Source organism: Callorhinchus milii, unplaced genomic scaffold, assembly GCF_018977255.1.
Source record: "Callorhinchus milii isolate IMCB2004 unplaced genomic scaffold, IMCB_Cmil_1.0 Scaffold9, whole genome shotgun sequence".
Lineage (NCBI taxonomy): Eukaryota > Metazoa > Chordata > Chondrichthyes > Chimaeriformes > Callorhinchidae > Callorhinchus > Callorhinchus milii.
In genome coordinates, this window is record NW_024704750.1 from 18,458,044 (window position 1) to 18,481,807 (window position 23,764).

The 23,764-nt window shown below is 47.4% G+C and overlaps 1 protein-coding gene across 4 annotated transcripts in view; it reads left to right on the plus strand.

Annotated features, from left to right (window-relative positions):
• LOC103178452 (pleckstrin homology domain-containing family G member 3) overlaps positions 1-23,764 on the plus strand; it is a 74,793-nt gene that overhangs the window by 15,941 nt on the left and 35,088 nt on the right. For all 4 annotated transcript variants that reach the window (XM_007893202.2, XM_042337916.1, XM_007893201.2 and 1 more), the window contains exons 2-3: positions 1,769-1,848; positions 22,078-22,562. In XM_007893202.2, coding sequence (XP_007891393.2) covers positions 1,800-1,848; positions 22,078-22,562 — 534 coding nt within the window. In that variant the 5' untranslated portion in view covers positions 1,769-1,799. The remainder of the gene's footprint in view (positions 1-1,768; positions 1,849-22,077; positions 22,563-23,764) is intronic.

Below are 23,764 nucleotides of genomic sequence, written 5' to 3' on the forward strand. Positions count from 1 at the left end.
ATGCTATTGTGCCAAATTCATTCGGTATTTCTCACAATGTTTGATGCAACTCAGGATTTCCACACTTATGGAGGATGTGTCAACCTGAATGGCTCAGTTGGTTGCACTCTTGCCTTTTGAGTCAGAAGATTGTCAATTCAAGCTCCCAAGTCAGGATTGGAATCACATAACAACAACAGCATCTACTTGCATTTATAAAGCACAGGGTAGTGTCTCAGAGCGCTTAACAGTGGCGGAGCCTGACTCCGAGCCAGGCGCAGTGTGGGGGGGGGGGGTGGAGGTGGCCATAAGCCACCTCCTCCTCGTGAGCTGGCAAGGCAGAGGGATTGAGGGAGAGTGTTCCAGAGTTTTGGGGCGTGGTGGCTGTAAGCGCGATCTCCAATGGTGGGGCGGAGGATGCGAGCCACGAGCAGGAGTCTGGTGCCAGTCGATCGGGGGCACCGGGTGGTGGATTGTTGAGTGAGGAAGAAGGTAATGCCAAGAAGGGAATAGATTTGACCATGGGTGTGAGGATCTCAAAGGCGATCCTTTCGGTGATGAGGAGCCAGTGGAGCCTGGCTAGAACTGCACATACATAAGAAAATGAAGAGGGCCAAGGGTGAAGCCCTGGGGCACTCTGCAGGTGGCCGGGCGGGGGCGGGAGGAGAAACCATTTGCTGAGATGAAGTGGAGGCAGTTGGTTAAGTAGGACTTAAACCATGCGAGTGCGATCCCACCAAGGTGGATGAGGGAGGAGAGGCAGTGGAAGAGGATGGGGTGGTCGACTGTGTCGAACGCGGCAGAGAGATTCAGGAGGATGAGGAGGCATAAGGAGCCCTGGTCACAGATAGAGAGAAGTTTTAAGTCTAAGCCTGATGCTCCAATGCAGTGCGGGGGGCTGGGGAGGGTGTTTGCATTGAGGGAAGTGCCATCCTTCGGATGAGATATTTAAACCAAGGTCCCGTCTGTCTGTCCAGGTGGATGTTAAAGGCCCCACGGCGCAATTCGAAAAGAGAAGGGAGTTTTTCTCTCCCGGTGTCCTGGCCAACAATCCCCTAAATAAAATTGGCTACTGTTCTGTGCCCCCTCCACTCCCGCGCCCCCCATACACACATACCTGCTGGTTTGGTGGGATGGGATGGCTCTGCTCTGGGTTATTTAATAGGATTGAGCCCTAACATGCCCCCTGCTGGCAGCCGCTCAGTACTGCAGCGCTGGTAGTTTGCAAACTGAAGTCAACAAGAAATTTGGGTGGGGTGGGGGGAGTGAATGGAGGTGGGACAGGGTTGAATTGGCTGGTTCTCGGCCAGTGAAAACATCACCTGTCTCGGTTCACACGTAAACGTGGTGTGATGGGGCAGGGACAAAGGAATTGCTGGATGAAAAAAGTCTCGGATCCATCCAGTTCGCCTTCTACCATCCTGGCAGTTGCTTGCACATGTCATGTCCTGAACAACTCATATACTTTATCCCAAAATATTATTTCCTAAAAGAAATCAATCTGAGCCCTGGTCTGTGACCCCCAGCGCCTGAGCTCGCTCCTCCAAGACAGAGAGGTCGTAACACAGTCACCCAGGCAACCTGTACATGTCCAGGAGAGGAGAAGGTAAAAGGGGAGGAAATACTAGGAGCAGAGGGAGCAGAGGGAGCCCTGACCTCTGACCCGAGACATTGACACCTGAGATGCTAGCCTCCGACCTTTAACAAGGAGGCCCGAAGCCCTGGCAGGATGTGTAATATGATACGAGGCCTGTAGAAGCAGCTGAAACCTGTGTTATTGTTTCCATAGTGACGGCTCATCCAGGCCTCCGCCAAAAGACATGCCGGAAGGTTCCCTGAACGCTCCAGATGAACAGCTGGCTGCTAAAGGTGTGTATCGTTCTCTCTCTTCAACCTGGACTCCGGAACTGGAACTCTCTCCCTCCCCCAAAAGGCCGTGGACGCTGGATCCATTCAAATGTTCCCGACTAAGGTGGATAGATTTTTGTTAGATCAGGGTGTCAAGGAATATGGAGCGAAGGCGGGCAATTGGAGTTCAGGTACAGAGCAGCCAGGATCTAATAGAATGGCGGAACAGGCTCAAAAGGCTGAATGGCCTACTCCTGTTCCTACGTTCCAGAGTGTCCGTTCTCACAGCCTGGACCGGATTGTCTGTAAGAGTTGTGCCGACTGAGCCAGTCTTAACACACGTACATGCACACATACACGACGTGTATACACATGTATAGTGTGTATAATCTCCTCCAGCAGAGGGCACTGGGCAGCATTTGTGAGGAGCAATGTTCCCCGCCCTGCGTACCTAGGTCTACTTATTGCCTCAATGCATTGCCACCTCACCTGAGATCAGCTAACCTGGGCTGGGACGTAGGGGAGGGAGGGGATGGGGGTTCTTGCTCACTTGCTCCACGGCTGTTTGTGGGACATTGCTGTGCACAACTGGCTTGCCCACAAAATACACAGTCACTGCACTTTACAGTATGTCCCATGAAGCGCTTTGAGACGTCTCAACAAGGTAATGAAGCGATATATCAAATGCATGATTATTATGACTGTCAGGACTATTGCTATCTGCTTTGCCATTTCTCAAGTTCCCTTCTGACGAGAAAGAAAAGCAGCTTGTTCCCAGGAGGTGGGATTAACCCCAGGGATCTTCTGAGCGGGATGGTACAAGAAGGTGGGGAGGGGAGAGTACTTTTTTGCTTGCATGTACACTCAAACAGGGACAGAAGTCTTTAACCGTGAACCAAACTCTGTTTAATGTGATTGGATCAGTGTCTTAATCAGCATTTTATTGTGTCTGCACTGAACCCGCCAGGTTTTTTCAGTCTTATGACCCTAGATATGACTGAGTGAGGAATGAATGAGCCTCCCCCGAAATACCTAGCTGAATAAGGTTCTCTTTCTTCTCTTCACCCCTGTTGGCTGGGGGGGGGGGGGGAATTTGGGGGGTGGGATGGGGAAGCGGGTCAGATTGGACACTTTCTCAGCATCAGAACAACTAATGAGATGAGCAGCCAGAGGTCCCCAATTAACTCTCCCATCGTCCAGGGATGGACTTTAAAGTCAGGCTTTGCTCCCTATTTACAGCAACTTTGCTCCTCTCCACTGAACAACAACTTGCGATTACACAGCATCCTTCCCGGAACGCTCCATTCCTCTCCACGCCTCTCTTTTCCACTCTGTCCTAGAGAATCTCTATGTTGAAAGAGTGAGCCTGGGAATTCTTCCACCCCCCCACCCAACACTTGAGGAGGTGGAGGAGGGACGGACAGTCAGTGTGGCATCCAAGAGGAAACCATAGGACCCCAAATATCTTGTTACTATGGCAGCTGAGGAGCAGCTGATTCAGGTTCGGATTTGCTTGCTGTGCGGTGACTGGCACAGATTTTATTGGTTTAATTAGAGAGAAAGAGAGTGGCAGCCACATGTATCAGGCTGTTCATTCCCTCCCACCTCATGCCTATGTGTCTGAGCTTCTTTCCTTGTGTTGTGTATGTAGACGTTCTGTGCCAAGTGGTTCCTGAACAGGTTAATGTATGTAATGTTGGAGTCCTCTAGCGCGTCGGTTAGAGCTCTCGCCTCCTAAATGATAGAACCTGGGTTCGATTCCCGGGCAGGGCAAACCTTACGCAAGTTTCCTTATTCCACGCGCCTGTTTATCTAGCAGTAAGTAGGAACCTGAGTGTTAGTCGACACAGGAGGTGCCGGGGTCTAACATTTAGTGTGTGTTTTAATGGGATTCCTTAATAAGGAGTCATGCAATTTGGGGCTCTTTCCAGCAGCAGGAAATATGTCATGCCAACCACAAGAAGTGCACTCCTGTGGATTGAAGCGAAGCGATTAACTTCCAGAGCAGAGTTCCTGTGGGTTAACACAGAACTCTTTTTATATCCAGAGTTACTGTGTGCAAACAGTGTCATTTGTTTCAAATTAATAGACAACACATCAAAGAACCTCTCTACGCCCCAATGTATGCCCCTAACCTGTACTTTATGGGCTCCGTGTGGAGTCCTTGCCTGAATTCTACACACATTGTAAAGTACTTGCCCCGAGCTGAGCCACCCATTGACTGAGCAGCCGCAGCGCAGGGTTTAAATCCTAAAGACAAAGATTACTGTGGCTGGCTGTCAAAGGGTGTTTACCTTGTCCAGAGAATGGAGCCGCCTACTTGTTTCCTCTGGAGAGCCTCTAGGTTAGGCCTGTAACACCAGGCAATGTAAATCACAGCTGACAGGCTCCTACTGTGCTAGGAGAGATATATGCCCTTTCTCTCACTCTGTCTCTGTCTGAGGGCAGACCAGTTTTGCCTATCAACCCCCACCCCTCCCACCTCGGAGCTCCTGCACCTCACAGGGACATCTGTTTCGCAGCAAGGAACGATTGATAGCACCGATGGGAGTGTGTCTGAGAGAAGAAGAGGGTGCAACAGAAATCGAGGCATTTCCAGGACACGTGTGTTTTTGTGCCAAGACTTCAGAGAGGCCGGAAGTAAACTCTTTTGGGGTGGAGATCTATTGACCCTATTGCACCTGGCCCAGGTGAGGATTGTGATCGTCCTTCAGTCTACTGAGTGAGCGAGCGCTCTCGAGAGAACAGCTTCCTCCAGCATTGTTGATGCTGCATTCACTGGAGTCCCGTAGTGCAAGCGAGAGGACCTGGGTTTGATTCCCGGGCAGGGCGAAACCTGAGGCAAGTTTCCTTATTCCACACTTACCTAGCACAAAGTAGCAACCCGGTTGTTAGTCGATTGATGGATCACTTTCCGGAGGTAATAATCCCTTTTTTAAAAAAATTGTCACTGAATCTATGACTTTGTGGGGCACTGCTGTGAGAAATCCACTTTACAGTGTATTCTGTGAAACGCTTTGAATGTCTCACCGACATGATGAGGCGCTATATCAAATGCACAGATTGAAGTGTATATTGCACGTGGAGCTTATACTGTATATATTCATTTTCCCACAAAGGAACCGTGTAGTTTTGAACAATTTTCAGTGTCTTGTTCCACTGCCTGGATGTGAAGGGTTAAACACATGTTATTTGCTCTCTGTACATTTTGGGCATGTGACTGTTTGGGATGTTCCTGGATACCTCCTCAGCATTGTGTTGGCTTAAGTCAGCTTTGGGGGGAGGGGAGGTGGGGGGGTCAGTGACCTGCGGAGATCTTCCAGGAGCCGCTGAGCTGCTTATTGTATCTGAAGCCCACACCTCCTATCAGGGTGACATCACAAATCAGCTTTACATCCAGCCTTCCGACTTAGCCAGAGCAGGAATGTACTGGGGAACTGAGGTCATTGTTGTTTATCTTTCCCTGTCTCTGTCACGAGAATAATAAATAATCCTTACAATTGGTATAGCAATGGCCCACACACAGCCAAGGAGCAAGTGACCAATTTCATTTGGGGGATTGTTGGCCAGGACACTGGGAGAGAGAAGCTCCCTTCTTTTTTCGAAAGCACCGTTGAGATCTTTAACGTCCACCTGAACAGTCAGGACCTCGGTTTAATGTCTCATCTGAAGGACGGAACCTCTGACAATACTAGGAACACACCCAGACTGTACTGGGGGACACACACCCAGACCACATGGGAGATCAAATTAACTTCCATTTATATAGCGCCCTTTATGCAGGACAGCATCTTGGAGCCCTTAACAGTGGCAGAGCTTGACACCGAGCCAGAGAGAGAGAGAGGGGCTCAGCCGAAGGGGAAGATCTTCAGGTGCGATCAGAAGATAGGCAGAGAGGGGCAAGGTGGAGGAATTGAGGCAGAGTGTTGTTGACAAGACATGGGCCGCTTTATGTCTGAAAAAATGGCCAGACTGCAATGGGGATCACACCAAGGCAGCAGAAGGATACTCTGGAGCTAACAAATATACACTCTATCCTAACTCCTCCCTGCTTCCTCCACACAGTGCACGCACACACACGCGCATACACACGAGCAAAGAGACTTTTGTGCATCAGTGTCCAGGCAATGATGAGGTGCCAGGTTGGTGCATATATGTTGTATACCTGATGCTGCAGCTGACCTGGGAGTGCTGGATGGACAGTGTAGAGGAATCGTTTGGTTTGTGTATATTGCTGAAGCTGATAGTCCTTTGACCATTTCTTTGACATGTTGTCAGTTGCCGGGTGGTTTGCTAGAGTTAATTTTCTGCTGTTCCTGTGCGTTCGGGTGAGGCTGACTGACCATCTCCTGTTTGTTACACATCAACAAGCAGCAGCTATGCGTCTCTGAGGCTGACTTTGGGGAGTTGCTTTCATGTTTTCAACTAAGTTTGTTCCTGAGTAAGGCTCAGATCAGGTAAAGGGGGAATTAACAGTGTTTATAGTGGGGCTGTTGTCATGGTGTTCATCAGTTAATGGCTTTATTGATGTCAGTGAAGGAGGAGGGAGGGATATAAGGCACAGAGCCTGAGGGGCTTCGGACCACATGTGATAGAACGTCACACTGTGTCATTGATTTGTGTTCGTCCCTGGGGATTTCACAGGGAAGTCAGACCACGGAGGGAGGGACGGAAGGAGGGAGGGAGATGTATACAAACTATCTTCACCCCCTAATAAACAATCCTGGGCCAAGGTGGCTTGCTTCTATCCAGCACACTGTCACACTGGCAGAGGCCTTTGGAAGTAGGCCAGGGCATGGTTGTTGGTGCCAATGGGTGTAATGTAGGTGGGTAAAGTAGGGACAAACCTTTCTTTGACTGCTGGCCTGATAGGAATCAGAGGGATGTTATAGGCTTGGAATTCCACTTAACCTGTTGACACTATTTTGCCTTAAAAGTTTGCGCAGAATCGTGAAACAATTCTTAAATGCATTCTGAATTTGGAAGCCTTTTTATTGAAGCGAAGATCTTCGTTAAAAGGGCTTCCAAATTAACAGCGAATTGAAGAATTTGCCTCAGTTCTGAGATATCCCAAACTTTAAGACAAAATGTTTTCTCTTGCTAAAACAGGGTGGAATTTCAGGCGAAACAAAAGCTCACCGGTTTCTCCAAAGGTTACATCCCAGTGAAATTCAACACACTCCACAACTCTGCTGGAAATGGAGGACAATTTTCCCGCGTGATTGGATTTGCCTGTTTTTGTGGCTGTTGTTTCCTCTGTTGCCTGTGTACACGTCCGGAGCAATTAGCAAACACTGAAACTGTGAACGTGTTTCCATTCGAGCTTGTAATGTTTCTGACCTTGGCTCCCACGACCTCATTCCCTCTCAACTCCTTGAGTCACGGGTATTGCCACATCATTCATTTGTCATGCAATAACAACTTGCATTTATATAGCGTCCTTCATGCTGAGTAATGTCCCGCAGCACCGAACATCATTTGACACCGAGCCGGGGAGAAAGTGGAGGTGACCCCAAAGTTTGAAGAGGAAGTAATAGTAATAATAATTCTGGCATTTGATATAGCACCTTATCATGTCATTGAGACGTCTCAAAGCGCTTCACAGGATATCTGGTAAAGTGAATTGACCGTATATTTTGTGGGCGAAACGAGGCAGCCAATTGCGCACAGCAGTCGAAGTGAAATCCGAAAAATCCGATAAAGTGACCAATTTTTTTTTGGAGGGGGGGGGGCGATCATTACCCCAGAGTAGCGATATGCCATTCGACTAACAATCAGGTTCTTACTTACTGATAGGTAAACAGAGGCTTGTGGCGTAATGAAACTTACCTAAGGTTTCAGCCCGCCCGCGCATCGAACTCGGGTTCTCTTGATAACGAGGCGAATGCTCTAATACGCTACAGGACTCCAGAAAGTCTTCAGGTGTGTTCCGAAGATGGGCAAAGAGAGTAAACAGTAAAAGCGACAAAAAGCACAAATCGTATCTGGAGTATTTTATAAATATTTTATATTTTAGAAATACATTACAATTCGTGTTGGGAGGACGTCTTAAGCCATAAGTGTTTATGGCGCTCATGCAGTGAAACACCGTATCAGTTATACGCACAAATTGAAGTCATTTAATCCACGACAGTCATTTTGTTGTTGTTGTTTGTGGGACACTGCTGTGTGCAATTCATTGCCATGTTTCGCGCAAAAAATGCAGTCAATCCACTTTACAATATGTTCCGTGAAGCGCTTTGAGACGTCTCGATGACATAATAAGGCACTGTATCAAATGCGAGAATTGAAGTGTGTATTGCACATGGAGCCTATAGTGCATATTGTATTGCACAAATCCAGCTCAAAACCTTGACTACACAGAGGCTTCACTCACCTCACTCCCTGGGACCTCCCTACCTCTTATGCCCCCACCCCGCCATCATCTGCCGATCCGCTTGGCTGGTTCCAGCCTTCTGCATGTCCCTCGTCCCTGTGCTTTCAGCCACTTCCCCCCCCGAAACTCTGGAACGCTCCCTCAATCCTTCCCCCTCGCCCCCTCCTTCCCCATTTTCAGATCGTGACTGAAGACCTTCATCTTCGACCACATGGTCACCTATGGTCACCTCCCACGGCCCCCCTCCCCCAGCTCAGCGTCAAGCTCCGCCACTTTTAAGCACTTTGAGACGTTGCTGTTGTTGTGTGACACCCTTCACAGGGGGGAACTTAAGGTCCGAGGAAAGAGAGTTGGGGATTGTGTATGTGTGTGTGTGTGTGTGTGAGTCTCTCTGGAGTGGGGTAACAGTATTGCCCACAAGTAATGACTTGTGCACATTAGCAGAGGATGTCTAGAGTGTGTGTAACTGTGGCCAAGGAAGGAATAGGGTGTCAGTGCCTTTTCGGGAAGAGCGGAGTGGACAAAAACAAGCTGGAAATTATGAAATTCGAGAAACCGTGGGCTGTTTGTTGAAATGATCCTGTCGCTGCAGGATGGAAAGTATTTCGGTCTAATGATGCCCTTTGACCGCATGGTGCCTGTGTTGGGAGTGGGGTGATGGTGCTGGTTTCTGTTTGTTTTGATTCAGCGTGGGCTGCGTGTGTGTGTATATGCGTGTGCTTAACTGCGTGCGATACCCTGTAGGTCAGGCTGCGCTTACTGCAGTGCTGCGGTTTGTGTTGTCCTCAGCTGCGTCACTCTCGGTATCGTCTCCCCGTGAATCACGTTCTGGTCGCTGTGTGTCTGACCCGCTTTCTGTTGCTCTTCAGGTCTCCTGGGGCTTCCCCAAGGCTCTAGCAGTCGGATTTCAGCAGATAATCGATGCTACAAGTCTACCTTTTTATACAGCGGCCTTCATATTGGGAGGAATGCTGTGGTTGGCTGCTTCCTCCAGCCTCTGCTTTCATGTTCCTGGCAAAGATTCTGCCCGGGAAATATTGTGTGGAGTATCGTAGTGTAGTGGTTAGTGCGTTCGCCTCGCAAGCGAGAGGATCCAAGTTCGACTTCCAGGCAGAGCAGGTTTCCTGACTCCACACGTACCTAGCAGTAAGTAGGAACCCGATTGTTAGTCGATTGATTGGTGGATCACTTTCCGGGGCCAATAAATGCTCAAAAAAACTTTGGTCACTCAATCCCCGATTGTTTGTGGGACACTGCTGTGCGCAATTGGTTGCTGCGTTTCACCCACAAAATACACAGTCAATCCAATTCACAATATATTCTGTGAAGCGCTTTGAGACATCTCAGCGATGTGATAAGGTGCTGATATAACAAATATAAGGATGATTATTATAAGTGCGAGTTGTGGTTGATGGAAGGAGGGAAACTTCAGAAGCCAAATGTTCACAATGACAGACTAGCAGGGGCCAGGATGAAAGGTTGAGAAGAGAGGCGAGAGGAAGGGGAATAAACAACAAACAAAAGAACCATTTGTGTTCGTTCCTCAATGCATTTCAGGAAGCCCCCACTCCCTGAGGTGCCTGCAGCTCCCTTACATCACTCAACACCTTGAAGTTAAATGGGAATTGCCTCCGGGGTTTCAGGCAGGGGAGATACATTCAGACATTGTGGACTTGGTGTCACGTGTGTGTGGGTGGTAAGGGTGTGGGGTGTGGTGGGGATGTAGCGTGTAGATTGGGTGGATGGTGTGGCAAGGTGGGTGTAGTCTGTGTGTGTTGTGTGGGTGGGGGGTGTTTGTGTAGGTATTGTATGTGTGTGTGTGTGTTGCATAGGTGGGTGGTGTCGAGGGTATTTGGGTGGGTGGGTAGGGCGGGTCTATGGGTGGGGTAGGGGGTTGTGTAGCAGTAGTGTGGGTGAGGGGGAGATGTTTGTGTAGTGTGTGGGGGTGGGTGGTGTTGGTGGGTGTTTGTGTAGGTGAGGTGTGCGTAGTATGAATAGTGTGTCCTGATCAGCAGTGGTGCACCTAGATCTGGGTCACGTAGGAGGTTTAATTTAATTTGAAGTTTGTGCCATTTGTAATCGCTCTAAGTCGCTGCCCTGTGTGAAGGGCACTACATAAATGTTGCTGTAGTACCAAGATGCAATAGTGAATATAATCACAGGTTTACAGCACAGAACGGGGGCATTCAGGCTTTCGTGTCTGTGCTGCTTGTAGTGTTTGCTGTGAGCTACCCCCACCTCCCCCCCCACCCCCGGCCCCTAGAGTTATCCACTCTAATCCCGTTCCCTTGCCCTTTTAATACTTCTATTTTCCCTCATTCCATTTTTGCTCCAAGTATCTCATGTGGGTAAGTAAGGTAGGAAATACTTTCCACGATTCTGGAATTATGAGGTCTGGAATGATTTAACATGGCAGGTGGCCCAACCTGCCCTGGAGTAAGTTTACCTAATTAGTGCCGAGTTTTGGGGAAGTTTGGTCCATTGGGAACCAGGCTGCGAGTTTGAGGCTGTGATTTTGAGCCTGACCCAGTTCCATTTTCACTGAGGACTTTTAATCAGCAGCTGACAGGAAGCTTTTAATCCCATCAGTTTGGCTTGTATTCAAGGGCTGTTGACAGTAGCAGTAAAGCACTGTGACACCCAATCCTCCCCACTGGAGACTGCTTTCATTTTTTCTCTCTTTCTCTTTCTCTCGCTCTCTCCCTGTTGGATTCCTGGAGGGGATATTTGTTCAGAGGCAAGCAGACTGGACGTGGTCTCTAGGCACTGTTTTATATAGCTCCATTTGGTGTTTGTGCCACCTCCTCCCCTCTCCCTCCAGGCTCCCTTTTTATTAACCATATGGGCAGTCGGGTAGTGTATTGATTAGACCACTCGCCTGGTAAGCGAGAGGACCCATGTTCGATTCCCAGACAGGGCGAAACCTTAGCAAGTCACCTTACTCCACACGCTTCTGCTTACCTAGTCGTAAATAGGAACCCGTTTGTTAGTTGATTGGTGGATTGCTTTCCGGGGTTAATAATCCCTTCAAAAATAATGATAATAATTTGGTCACTCAATCCGCAGCTGTGTTTGGGACCTTGCTGTGCCCAATTGGCTGCTGCATTTCACCCACAAAATACACAGCTGTGGAATGAGTGCCCAAATTAACAGTAAAATTCACTTTACAGTATATTCTGCGAAGCATTTTGAGACATCTCGATGATATGATAAGGCATATATCAAATGCAACAATTAGTATATTATGTATGGCCAATTTTGTCAGGCCCTTAAATTGAGTGGCTAAATGAACAGTAGATACTGTACTGAGTCCTACAGAGCAGGTCCTAAGTACAATCACTGGCCTTGCGGTAATGCATTTAGTGGTCTTGAAGCCCTTATAAGAATAATAATCTTTGCATTTGACGTAAAGCCTTATCACATGTCCAAATGCCTGAAAACACTTTGCAGGATTTCACTGAAAAGTGTTGTGACTGTATAATTTGTGGGTGACACATGGCTGTCAAAAATTTGCACACAGCGACGCACCACAAACAGCCGTGAAAGAAGTGATCAATTTAATTTGGCGGAATTGTTGGCCAGGACACCAGGAGAGAGAAACCTCTTTTCGAGTAGTGTCACAGGGTCTTTAATGGAAAAGATCTCGTAGCACTACTCTAAAAGAGAGCATGTGTTAGGTTTAACAGCACGAAAGTCACCTCCAGTCATGCAGTGCTCCCTCAGCACTGCATTTGAGCATCAGCCTGGACTGTGAGATCCTGATGTGGTTTGATCTGACAACCTTGTGACTCAGAGGTGAGAGTGCTACTGACTGAGGCAGGGCTGAGATCAATGTAGAATCAATCCACGACTGTTTGTGGGACACTGCTGTGCGCAATTGGCTGCCGCGTTTCACCTACAATATGTACAGTCAATTTACCAATAACAACAATACCTTGCTTTTATATAACCCCCTTCACAGCGGACGGCATCTTGGAGTGCTTCACTTTATAGTCTATTCTGTGAAGCGCTTTGAGACGTCTCTGCAACGTGATAAGGCGCTGTATCAAATTATTATTATTAATCCCTTCCCTAGCCTCAGCAGGACAACAACAACAACAAAATTACAGTTATAGAGCGCTTTCACGTCGGGAGGACGTCCCAAAGCGCTGAACAGTCAGATGTCGGGGGGGGGGGCGGAGTAGGACTCTTTGGAGAATGACCGTACAGAAGCCCCTCACGTTCACAAGTCCCCGCCATTGGGATTCAACTGCCAAACGTGCAGTACCCTGTTGGTGGAAAACTATTATCATCCCCAGACCTGTCATTAAAAGCAAACCCTGTGGTTTCACCTGGTGCCAATTTGAGGTCCTCTTGTATTCTAGGGAATAAGGTAACGGGTGTAACCGAGCAGTGACAGAGTGGGCAGGCCTGTGCAGTCGTAGGAATTAGTAAGGAGGATCTCTCCCGTGAGATGGGTGGGACAAAGGTGCAGGGCCATTTCCTCTCAGGCTCTTTCTACACAGTAGGATGCAGGGCGCTCATGTGAGACGCCTGATTTGAGGGCTGACGTCACTGCCACACCTTTACCTGCGTTGGCCTTTCTCACCTATTAAAAGGTGGGGGTGTGTTGTGTGTGTGTTTGTGTGAGCAAGCTGACACAACCCGTCCGAGGTTGATCATGAAGGTAACGAAGATTATTTGTTCAGCTTTGAGGACACGAGTGATTTCAATCTAGANTTTTTAAGGTGCTTTTTGTTTAAGGTGCGGGTGGGGAGGGGAAGAGATTGTTTATCGGAGCGGCTGGGAATCAGGCGTGACGGACCCAGACTGAAAAAATCACAAAGTTGTTAGGTAAGGTTGATTTTTTGGGGGGAGGGGGAGATTTAGTAGTTGTGAGTTTTGTTGCTGGCATTTTCCCCAATGTGCCAACCGGCTAAACTGGAGCCGAGATCAAACCTTCTCACTCTGCTCCCAGAGGTGAAAGGCCACCATCCTGATTCGATTGTGGAGAGACCTTTAACTCTTAGAGTGCTAGTGCCAAAGCACCTGCAAACTTCCGACCCCCTGTAAACTCCCTCCTACTGTCGGTTTATAATGTGATGTCTCCGCGCTTGGCATCAGTGGAAGTTAGCTGTGATGAGAAGCCATCTCTGCTGTAATAATCATAATAATCCTTGGATTTGATGTAGCGCCTTGTCATGATGTCTCAAAGCGCTTCACGGAATGTACTGTAAAGTGAATCGACCGTATATTTTGTGAGATGTGGATAGGAGTAAAATCAGGTGCTTGCTGCCTTCTTGTGCTTGCATCTGGTAGCGATCAGCCTGTTAATGAGTAACCCAGCCATGGCGATGCTCCTGATCAGTCAGCCATACATGTTTCTGCTTGTATTGCACAGAGCGACAGGGATTGACTCCCTGAGTATCGGAGAGTGAGATTAGATTTGGTGAGTCACGTGGAATAAAGCACCAGCACAAAGCCTGATTGGCTGAATGGCCTGTTTCTATTATGTAAACTATGAGCTGTTCATGTCTACTAGATATTAATATTGATCAGTGTTTGCAAATTATCTTCCAGGGGGTGGGGGCGCGGAGTGTGAACAACACTCCCTTTGCTCAAATGACTCTCTCAATCCCATTCTGCATCAGACTTTTATCCAAATTTATCCATTTTTTAAGAATGTTATTTGAACTATCTAAAATGTGTGAACTCTCTGTATACAGTGAGATACCCTTGAATAATAATAATAATCCTTGCCTTTGATATAGGGCTTTATCACATCGTTGAGCGTCTCAAAGCGCTTCACAAGATATACTGTGAAGTGGATTGACTGTATTTTGTGGGGGAAATACGGTATTTTGTCCCACAAACAGACGTAGAGTAAGCGACCAATTTTTTGGGGGGATATTGTTGGTCAGGACACCGGGAGAGAGAAACTCCCTTTTCTTTTCAAATAGGGCCATGGGATCTTTAATGTATACCTGATCAGGCAGACGGGACCTTGGTTTGATGTCTCATCCGAAGGACGGCATCTCGGACACCCCACCCAGCACTGTATTGGAGTGTCAGCGTGGACTATGTGATTCCAACCTTCTGATTCAATGGCAAGATTGCTACCACTGAGCCAGGCTGATTCACCTAAGAAATATTCAGGACAATTGGACACCTGCTTTCATTCCACCTTACTTACAGTGTGGCTTTGTGTCCCTGATCATTGCTTAATATGAACGAAGAGGTCTCGAGCGAAACTCCCTGTTGGAGGGACAGGGCTGGTGCACATTGTGTATTGAAACCTGTTGTGGTGTAGAAGGAAGTGATTTGAATGAGTGTCTGTCCATGCAGTATAAAGGTCCGCTTGTTTGCACACAGAGGAGCTCAGTGTGTGCACGGCTGAATCTTGTTTGTTTGTGAGGGGTTTTGCATTCTATTTTGATTGCCTTGGAATCCTAGTCTTTACCATTCCTAAAGCAGCTTCAATCCTCTCCCTCTCGGAGAAGCTTCAGGCAACGCTTGGGGTTGGCAAAGTAAATTATCAGGGTCCTGTCTAGTTTGAGGGCGAAGGGAGTGCACAGCTATTATAATCCTTTAATTTGGTATCGCGCCTTATCACGTCGGAAGGATTTCTCAAAGCACTTCACGGGTTTTTACTATGAAATGAAGTCACTGTGTGTTTGTATAGGCAAATGCAGCAGCATAATTTTGCACAGCAAGGTCCCACAAACAGCCACACAGTGAGGGACTAATTTTATCTGGGGGATTGTTGGCCAGAATACCGGGAGAGAGAAACTCCCTCCTGTTTTCAAATAATACCATGGGATTTTATAACATCCACCTGAACAGGCAGACAGGACCTCGGTTTAACAAATCAACGGAAGGATGGGAGTTAACAGAACAATGTACCACCTTGACCTTGATGATTATCACCCAATAACATTGATCAGGTAAAGAACCCATTAGACTCAGTGCCAAGTGCCCAATCGAGTGACACACAGGAGAATGCACTGAGGAAACCACACTATCCTGTACTTTCCGCAGAGATATGCTTGCTGTCTTGGCGGAAAGTACTTCTGATAGTGTGTGTGGGAGGGGGGGAAGGGGTGGGAGTAGTCTGTGAACAGTCTGTGGTGTCAGGGTAACTCATTGATCCATTGGCCTAAAGATTGTTCTTGACCTATGGACTTTTCTCCCTCTGTAGCTCAGGGGTCGTTTCAATTGCTGCCCAGGCTGAGATCAGCTAATTTAGGGAGTCCTGTAGTAGAGCTGTCATAAGTAAGAGGACCCGGGTTCAATTCCTGGGTGGGGTGAAACTTTAGGCAAGTTTCCTTATTCAATACGTCTCTGTTTACCGAGCAGTAAGTAGGGACCCAATTGTTAGTCGATTGGCGGATCGTATTCTGGGGATAATAAACAAAAACTCCAAAACAAAAAAAAACAATAATAAATTGGTCATTTTCAATCTACGACTGTTTGTGGGACATTGCTGTGCGCAATTGGCTGCCGCGTTCGCCCACAAATATACAGTCAATTCACTTTACAGTATATTCTGTGAAGCGCTTTGGGACGTCCTCCCGACGTGAAAAGCGCTATATCAAATGCAAGGATTATTAAAAATATATATATTTGGTCACTGTTCATGGGACACTGATGTGTGCAATTGTCTGCCATGTGTCGTCCACAAAATATACAGTTAATTTAGTTTATAGCATATCCTTTGATGTGCGTCGCGACGTCTTGACAACATGATCAGGTGCTATATCAAATGCAAGGATTAATATTACTATTACAAAATGATATTCCTGCTCTTTTAGACTCTGCTACACTGTGTTGGTGTGGAGGAGAGGGAAAGGCAAAGGTACAGGTTTGTTGGCTGGACTTGCAGGGGCCAGGGGGCAGAATGTAAGGCTTGATTAGTAAATGTTTCTTTACACAGAGGGAGGTTGGAATGCAGAGCTCTCTGTCACGAGCCTTTGTTGAAGCAGTCAGGATTTTATACAGGATTGAAGAAACAGTTCAATAGCAGAAATATGAGGGAGCAAGCGGAGGAGTGGGATCAGACTTGATGGTGCTCATGTGAGGAAAAACACCAGGGCGGACTCAATGGGCCGAACAACCTGTTTTGTTGTAAAGTTTAATAAGCTACCAACTGTAGTTCCCTTCTATTGCCACTTCCACAGACACTATGATATATGTTTTCCTCAGGTATTTGTCCCATTTCTTTTTAACTGCTGTTATGGGCTCAGGTTCAACAACCATTTGTGGCAAAGCATTCAACCACGCAACAGCCCCTCCCTATGTGCAAAAGATTTCTTCCCACCTTCCCTATATTCTTCTGGTAATTATGTTCTCCAGTACAACCATGTCTCGCTCAACCCAACAATTAGGTAAAGAAAGAAAGAAGCTGCGTTCTCATACTGCCTGATCCTGTAAGTGAAGACCTGTAGTATAGTGGTTAGAACACTCGCCTCGCAAGCGAGAGGACCCAGGCGGGGCGAAACCTTAGGCAAGTTTCCTTATTCCACACGCCTTGGTTTAACTAGCAGTAAATAGGAACCCGGTTGTTAGTTGATTGGCGGATCGCTTTCTTGGAGTAATAATCCCTTCCAAAAAATTAAATAAAACAATAATAATTTGCTCACTCACTCCACGACTGTTTGTGGGGCGTTGCAATGTGTGCAATTGGCTGCCGCGTTTTGTCCACAAAATATACAGTCAATTCACTTGACAGTATATTCTGTGAAGCGCTTTGAGTCGTCTCAACGACATGAGAGGGCGCTGTGTCAAATGCAAGTATTATTATTTTAGCACCTGTAACGCCATTGAGATGCCGCAAAGTGCTTCAAAGCAGAGGGAGGGAGCAGTGTGGATTGCAGAGGTGCCCCAGAATGGGCATTCACTCATATCGCTATATCAATTGCAAGGATTATTATTATTATCACATTTCAAAGCTCTTCCCTGGAAATCTAGTGAGATCCAAGACTATTTGGTTGTTTGGAGCCACCTGAGTCACGGTGATGAGTTTCCGAGTGTGTGACTCCAGCTGACTAAAACAACGAGCCCTAAGAAAGGTTGGACTGTTTGAAATAAAATAAATAATAATCATTTAACATAGCGCCTTGCAAGGCAGGGGGCACGTCTCAAAGCATTTGCTGCAAAGCGTAGTGATGGTGCATATTTGCAGGTGAATGCAGCAGCCAGTTTGCGCATGGCGATGTCCCACAAACAGCTGTGAAGTGAATGACCCAAACTGGGAAATTGTCGGCTCGGACACTGGGAGAAACTCCCTTCTCTTTTCATGCAGAGTCCTGCAATCTTTTTCGTCCACCGAAACAGGAAGTTGGGACCTCGATTTAATGACTCAACCAAAATAATCCGGGGCACTGGAGTGTCAGTCTACACTGCGTGGTTCTGGCTTGCAAGCATGCTAGTGTGTCAGCCTAGCTGAGTGGTAGCACTCTCACCTCCCGAGTCTGTACGTTGGGGGTTCAAGCCCCACGTCGGGATTTGGAATCACATCATCTTAAGATGACACGCCAGTGCAGTGCTGGGGGAGTGTTGCATTGTCGGATGTGCTATCCTTCGGATAAGACGTTAAATCGATTCAGGTGGACGCTAAAGATCCCATGGCACTATTCAAAAAGAGAATGGAGTTTCTCTCTCTCAGTGTCCTGGCCAACAAATAAAATTGGTCGCTCACTGTTCGTGGGACATTGTTGTGGTGCAAACTGCTGGCCGCATTTCACCCGAAAAGCACACACTCAAAATCACTTTACAGTATATCCTGTGAAGCGCTTTGAGACATGTCAGCGAAGTGAAAGGGCGAAAAATCAAACAGCACTGTTTACTGTAATAATTATTATTTCCCTTCCGCTTTCCTCCCTGGGGTGGAGGGTCACTGTTTACACTTCCTGAGCCTGTGATCACATGGCATGTGGAGGTGGGGATGTGACAGAGCAGGCTGAGGCTTGCTGGGCGGCAGCCACCTGTGTTTTAGTGTTGATGCTCCCAACGGCTTTCTGTACGTGTTGACTATCCAAACACACAGTTTCTTATCCTCTTTGGGTCATTGGCAGCTGATGGGCATGGCTGCCTTTTGGTAAATTGTCAAAGGCGACAATAATAATAATAATATTAATCCTGATGTATATTTGATACAGCGTCTTATCACGTCGTCGAGACGTCTCAAAGCGCTTCAGATGATTTACTGCAAAGTGGATTGACTGTGTATTTTGTAGGCGAAATCCGGCAGCCAGTTTGCGCACAGCAACATCCCACAAACAGCCATGGAGTGAGTGACCAATTTTATTTGTTGACCAGGACACCGCAAGAGAGAAACTCCCTTCTCTTTTCGAATAGCTCCACAGGACTATTTAACCTGAGCAGGCAGGCAGGATCCCGGTTTAACGTCTCGTCCGAATAATGGCACTTATAATAATGGCACAATAATCGACAATGAAACCACCAACCCCCACCCCCCTGAACCCCAGCGATTCACCAAAGTGTCAGTTTAGGCTACGTGGGGTTCGAACCTGAAACCTTTTGACTCAGAGGAGAGAGTGCTACAATCCTTCACGTGTTCCAGACAGCATTGCCGGGCTTTTTGACCAAGGTGGAGAACTGATGGCTTAATGTCTCATTTGAAGGGCGGCATCTCTGACAGTGCAGTCCCCGTCTCCCCCCCACACCCCCCCATACCCCGTAATGCCCTGGAATGTCAGCCTGAGAATGAGCTCCGGCCCTGATTGACAGACTTGAATCCCAACCCTTGTGACCTGGAGGCGAGACCTACTGAGCTAAGCTGAAAGGTATGGAGGCAATTGCGCAGCGCTTGGTGCTGTGGTGCGCGCACTGTGCCGTGGGAGCTTAACGCTGCATTACTGAAGGAACCTCATAAGCAAGATATTTATTTTCTTGCAAAATGCCAAGTAAAGTACTGGGAAAGTGCTGCATTGTCTCTCAGTTTTTGTTTGTTTCATATACTCTATATATAATTCACCCCATAGCTTTTTGTAGGGACATTGCTGTGTACAAACTGCCTGCCGTGTTCGCCCACAAAATACACAGTGATACATTCTGTGAAGTGTTTTGAGACATCTCAGTGACGTGATAAGGCGCTATATCCAACGCAAGGATTATTATTATTCTCTTTGACCGAGCCTTCAGTGTTCTTTTGCCTCTCCATTCCCCTAGGCTCTCACCCCCAGTTCGGGTGCCAAGCCAGAACTGTTAAGCACCTTGGGATGTCCTCGGGTGCTGTATATAAATGTAAATTTGTAATGTATTGTCTAGTAGTTACTGCTGGTTGGGATGTCCTCCCGACGAGAAAGACGCTATAAATGTAATTTTGTTGTTGTTGTTTGAATGGGTGTTGGCCTGTGCCTTGTCAGAGAGGTCAGTGATGCTTTCCTATCTTCAGAACTCCCAGCACTGAGCGGCAGATATTATCTCTGCCACCTTGTCTCTGCTTGCCAGGATGTGTGCTTATTTGGCAACAACAGCCCTTGAATGTGCACCTCACACTGTAACATACGCATCATCTCCATTAAAAAGTCGAAACTTTCAAACCTGCTTGTTGTGTAATCTTGACACTCCCTAATCAGAGCTAGGCTTGCCTCGCCTCCCAAGTTCTATGAGGACATCATGGATTCTGTGTTAATTTCCCTGGTTGAGAATACAAAAGGTGCATCACAGTACATACTTGCACATCAAGTGTGAGTGTGTTTAGCATTTAACCATTTGAGAATCTTCAGCAGCTAGTGAGTTGCCAGGCTGGTTTTCCCTGGGATGACCCTTGTAGCCTCACCATTTCCTCCCATCTTCTCTCACTGCCTGTGGTGTAGTGGCGGCCAATCCATGGCCCGTGCGTCTTCCCTAACTGAACTTTGCTCTAGGACACTTTGCTATCGAGTCAGTTTCCCCCGCGCTCTGAAACTCCATCCAGAAGCCCCTCCGACTCGCTTACTTCCTCCCTCGTTCAATGTCTGTCTCAAGATCTACCTCTTCGCCCTCGCTTTGGGTCATCTCTCTCCCCTCCCCACCACTTTCTGGTTCCAATCCCAGCTCGGGCACCCAGCTGGCAGTGTTAGACGCTTTGAGACGTCCTCCTGTGTGAATGTAACTTGTGTAATTGTGACTGTATTCATGGGCTTCGCGAAGGGTATTTTTCTTCTTTCCTCTCCCGCTGTTTACGCACTTTCCCTGGTTGAGAATACGAGAGGTGCATCACAGCACACACATGCACACCAAGTGTGAGTGTATTTAGCGTTTAACCATTTGAGAACATTCAGCAGCTAGTAATCAGATAATATCCCTCAAGAAAAAAAGCAATAATAATTTGGTCATTTTCAATTCACGACTGTTTGTGGGACACTGCCGTGTTTCACCCACAAAAAATGCAGTCAATTCACTTTACAGTATATTCTGTGAAGCGCTTTGAGACGTTTAGAAGACATGAAAAGCGCTATATCAAACGCAAGGAGTATTATTATTATTATTTCTGCAACCTTCAGCCTCTCTGCCTTTGGAACTCCATCCCGCAGTCCCTTTGCCCTCCATTACCTCCTTCAAGGTCTGTCTCAAGACGCTCCTCAATGAACACCTAGCCCATACCCTCACTGCCCTCCCCACCTCCTGATCCCAACAGCCAGCTTGGTTGCAAATCCTTGACTGTCCAGCGCCTTGGGACGTCGTCCCGATGTGAAAGGGGGCTATACAAATGTAGTTTGTTGTTGAGCATTGAGCATCATGGCTATGCTATGTGAGGAAAGGCCACCTGTTCCCCCCTCTCTGCTCAACAACGACTGGGATAATCCTGCTAACTAGAGCAACAGGAAATGGATTAAGAGGATCACAAAATCACCTTACTTAAGGGCCCGTTTTCAAGCAGGATGACTGCGATCCCTGAACCAACCGCAGCACTGCTCCCTCCAGGTCAAGCTCCAGGTCCAAGCAATTCTGAACATAATTATAATAATCCTTGCATTTGATGTAGCATTTGATCATGTCGTTGAAACGTCTCAAAGCACTTCACAGGATCTACTGTAAAGTGATTTTGACCTGTGTATTTTTGAGGGCGAAACACGGCAGCACAATTGCACGCAACAAGCAATCGACATTAAAACCAGGGTTCCTACTTACTGCTATGTAAACAGACGCGTGTGGAAAAAGGAAACTTGCCTAAGGTTTCGCCCTGCCCGGGAATCAAACCTGGGCCCTTTCGCTCGCGAAGCGAGTGCGCTAGCCACTATGCTGCGGGATTCCATGGCATTCGCTTTCAGTACTGAATAAGATAGTCCAACGTTCATTTTGAAAGAGCCCTTCACATTGCATTTCTCTTGCCAACGATGGCTGCGTGTCATAAGTATAATTCTTGCATTTAACTTAGAGCCTTATTACCCCGCGGAAAAAGTGTTTCACAGGATTTACTCCGGAGCAGTCAGCGGTGGCCAACCTTTACGGCCGGCGAACAAAGTAGATTGTGAAATATTCAATCGAAGAAAAAAAACTGGTGACGCACTACCGATTGAACACGGACTTATCTAGACTCGTGCGAATGTTTGGGGCCAGGGGGTGGACTGCTTCTTGATGGTCACACGACCAATAGATTGGCCACCACTGGTCTAGAGTTTAGTAAGTGTGTATTTTTAGGTACACATGTCCCCTCACTGATCCATGCGTGTACTGTACTGATGCCCCGATGTGAAAGGCAGACAAGACATCGGTTTAACATCTGATCCAAAGGACTGTCGTCCCAGCACATGGGAAGGGGTTGGAGAGAGGGAGCTATGATCTGGGTTTCCCCTGCCAGGGAAGGGATTGGTGTCCTTCACCGAACCACGCAAAGAAAAGTCTATAAAGCTGTAAACATTTTTTTTTACCCCCCTCTCTCTTCCCAGAATCTTTCAGGATTTCCACAACCTGGTCCCTGAGCAGCGGCAGCAGCAATGACAGGTCGCCTACAGTCACGGCGTCCGTCAGCTCAGTGTCAGTCAGCACCGACCGCTCGGACAGCGACCGTCCAGTGAGCGTCAGTTCCTCCGGTTCTTCACAGGACGCGCGGAGCCTGTACGGGAGCAACGGAGCCCTGTCCGCCAGCGCGTATCACATAGATTGTCCGCACAAGATGGAGGAAGTGGACATCAGGCAGTGCTCCAACACGGGCAAAGAACACGGGCCCTTCAAGCTCAACCGCATGTGCAACAACAACAATAATTCGGTTAGCAGGCCCGGCACGGACGGAAACTTCCAGCAACTTCCGACGTCACCCATAGCAACCAGGGCCATGGTGCCCAACCCCAAGTTGTCCTATGTGGACAGGGTGGTCATGGAGATCATTGAGACGGAGCGGATGTACGTGAGGGACTTGAGAAGCATTGTTGAGGTAGGTCTTTAAACTGCGAGGCTTCTCTCCTGCTCTACTCATCCCGCACCTGAGCTTCCAGAGGTTTCTCTCTGGCTCCCCGTCCAGAAATCTGCATAACATCAGTTATAGACTCGGGTGGGGAATGTTAAACACTGTGGAGTTTATCAGGTGCTAATGTGGGTCACAGAGGTTAGATCCCGATGCCTCTCAGTGGAATGGCCATTGATTAACATTGTTACTCAATCTGGATGTGTCAATGTAGACAGAGCTTTTACTTTGCTTTTAACCCATGCTGTCGCTAAGCTGGGAGTGCTGGATGGATAGTGTAGAAGGAGCTTTACTCTGTATCTAACTTCTCTGATACATGTTTTACTGTCTGTTGAAATGAACGCAGAACATGTAATTACTGGGGCTCTATGACAGCCCATTAAATATGAAAGAATCTGCTTTGTTCTGTGCAACGCGAGACACCTGGTGAATGTCTCCAGACAAGAATGGCTCTTTACTGAAAGAGCAGATGAAAAGGACAATTGGAGTTTGGAAAAGAGTTTCTGATATATTGTGCATGGTACTTCCACTTACTGCGCACACACCATCTATTGTCCCGAGTACACACCTTGTATTGCCTGCAGCGTACAGCATTTATTGCTCCGAGTGCATAAAATTTAACGTTCACACTTTATGGCTCCAGTTATAACAGTGGACACCCCTGTTATATCAGAGGCTCCGCAGGTTAGCGGTGCTCCTATTAAAGAAAATGAAGTTTCAGGCAATCTTATTGATGTGTTCAAAATGCTCGAGGGTTTTGATAAACTATTATTTGACAAAGAAATTGTTTGAGGTGAACAAGAGCTGGTGTCTGAATGTTTTACTTTGCTAAGTGACAGCTGTATTATTTCTGCTCCTGTACATTCCTGTGATCTTAAGTAATAACAGAAAGCACACAGCGCACGACGTGTCTGGCTACGACCACCTGCCTTATCACGTTGCTGAGACGTCTCAAAGCGCTTCACAGTATAAATCGTAATCGACTGTATATTTTGTGGACGAAACGCAGCAGCCAATTGCGCACAGCAGTGTCCCACAAACTGTCATTGTTTTTTTTGAGGGATTATTTCCCCTGGAAAGTGATCAGCCTATCGCCGAATAAATGGGTTCTAGTTACTGCTAGGAAACGGGTGTGTGGAGTAAGGAAACTTGCCTAAGGTTTGCCCTACCTG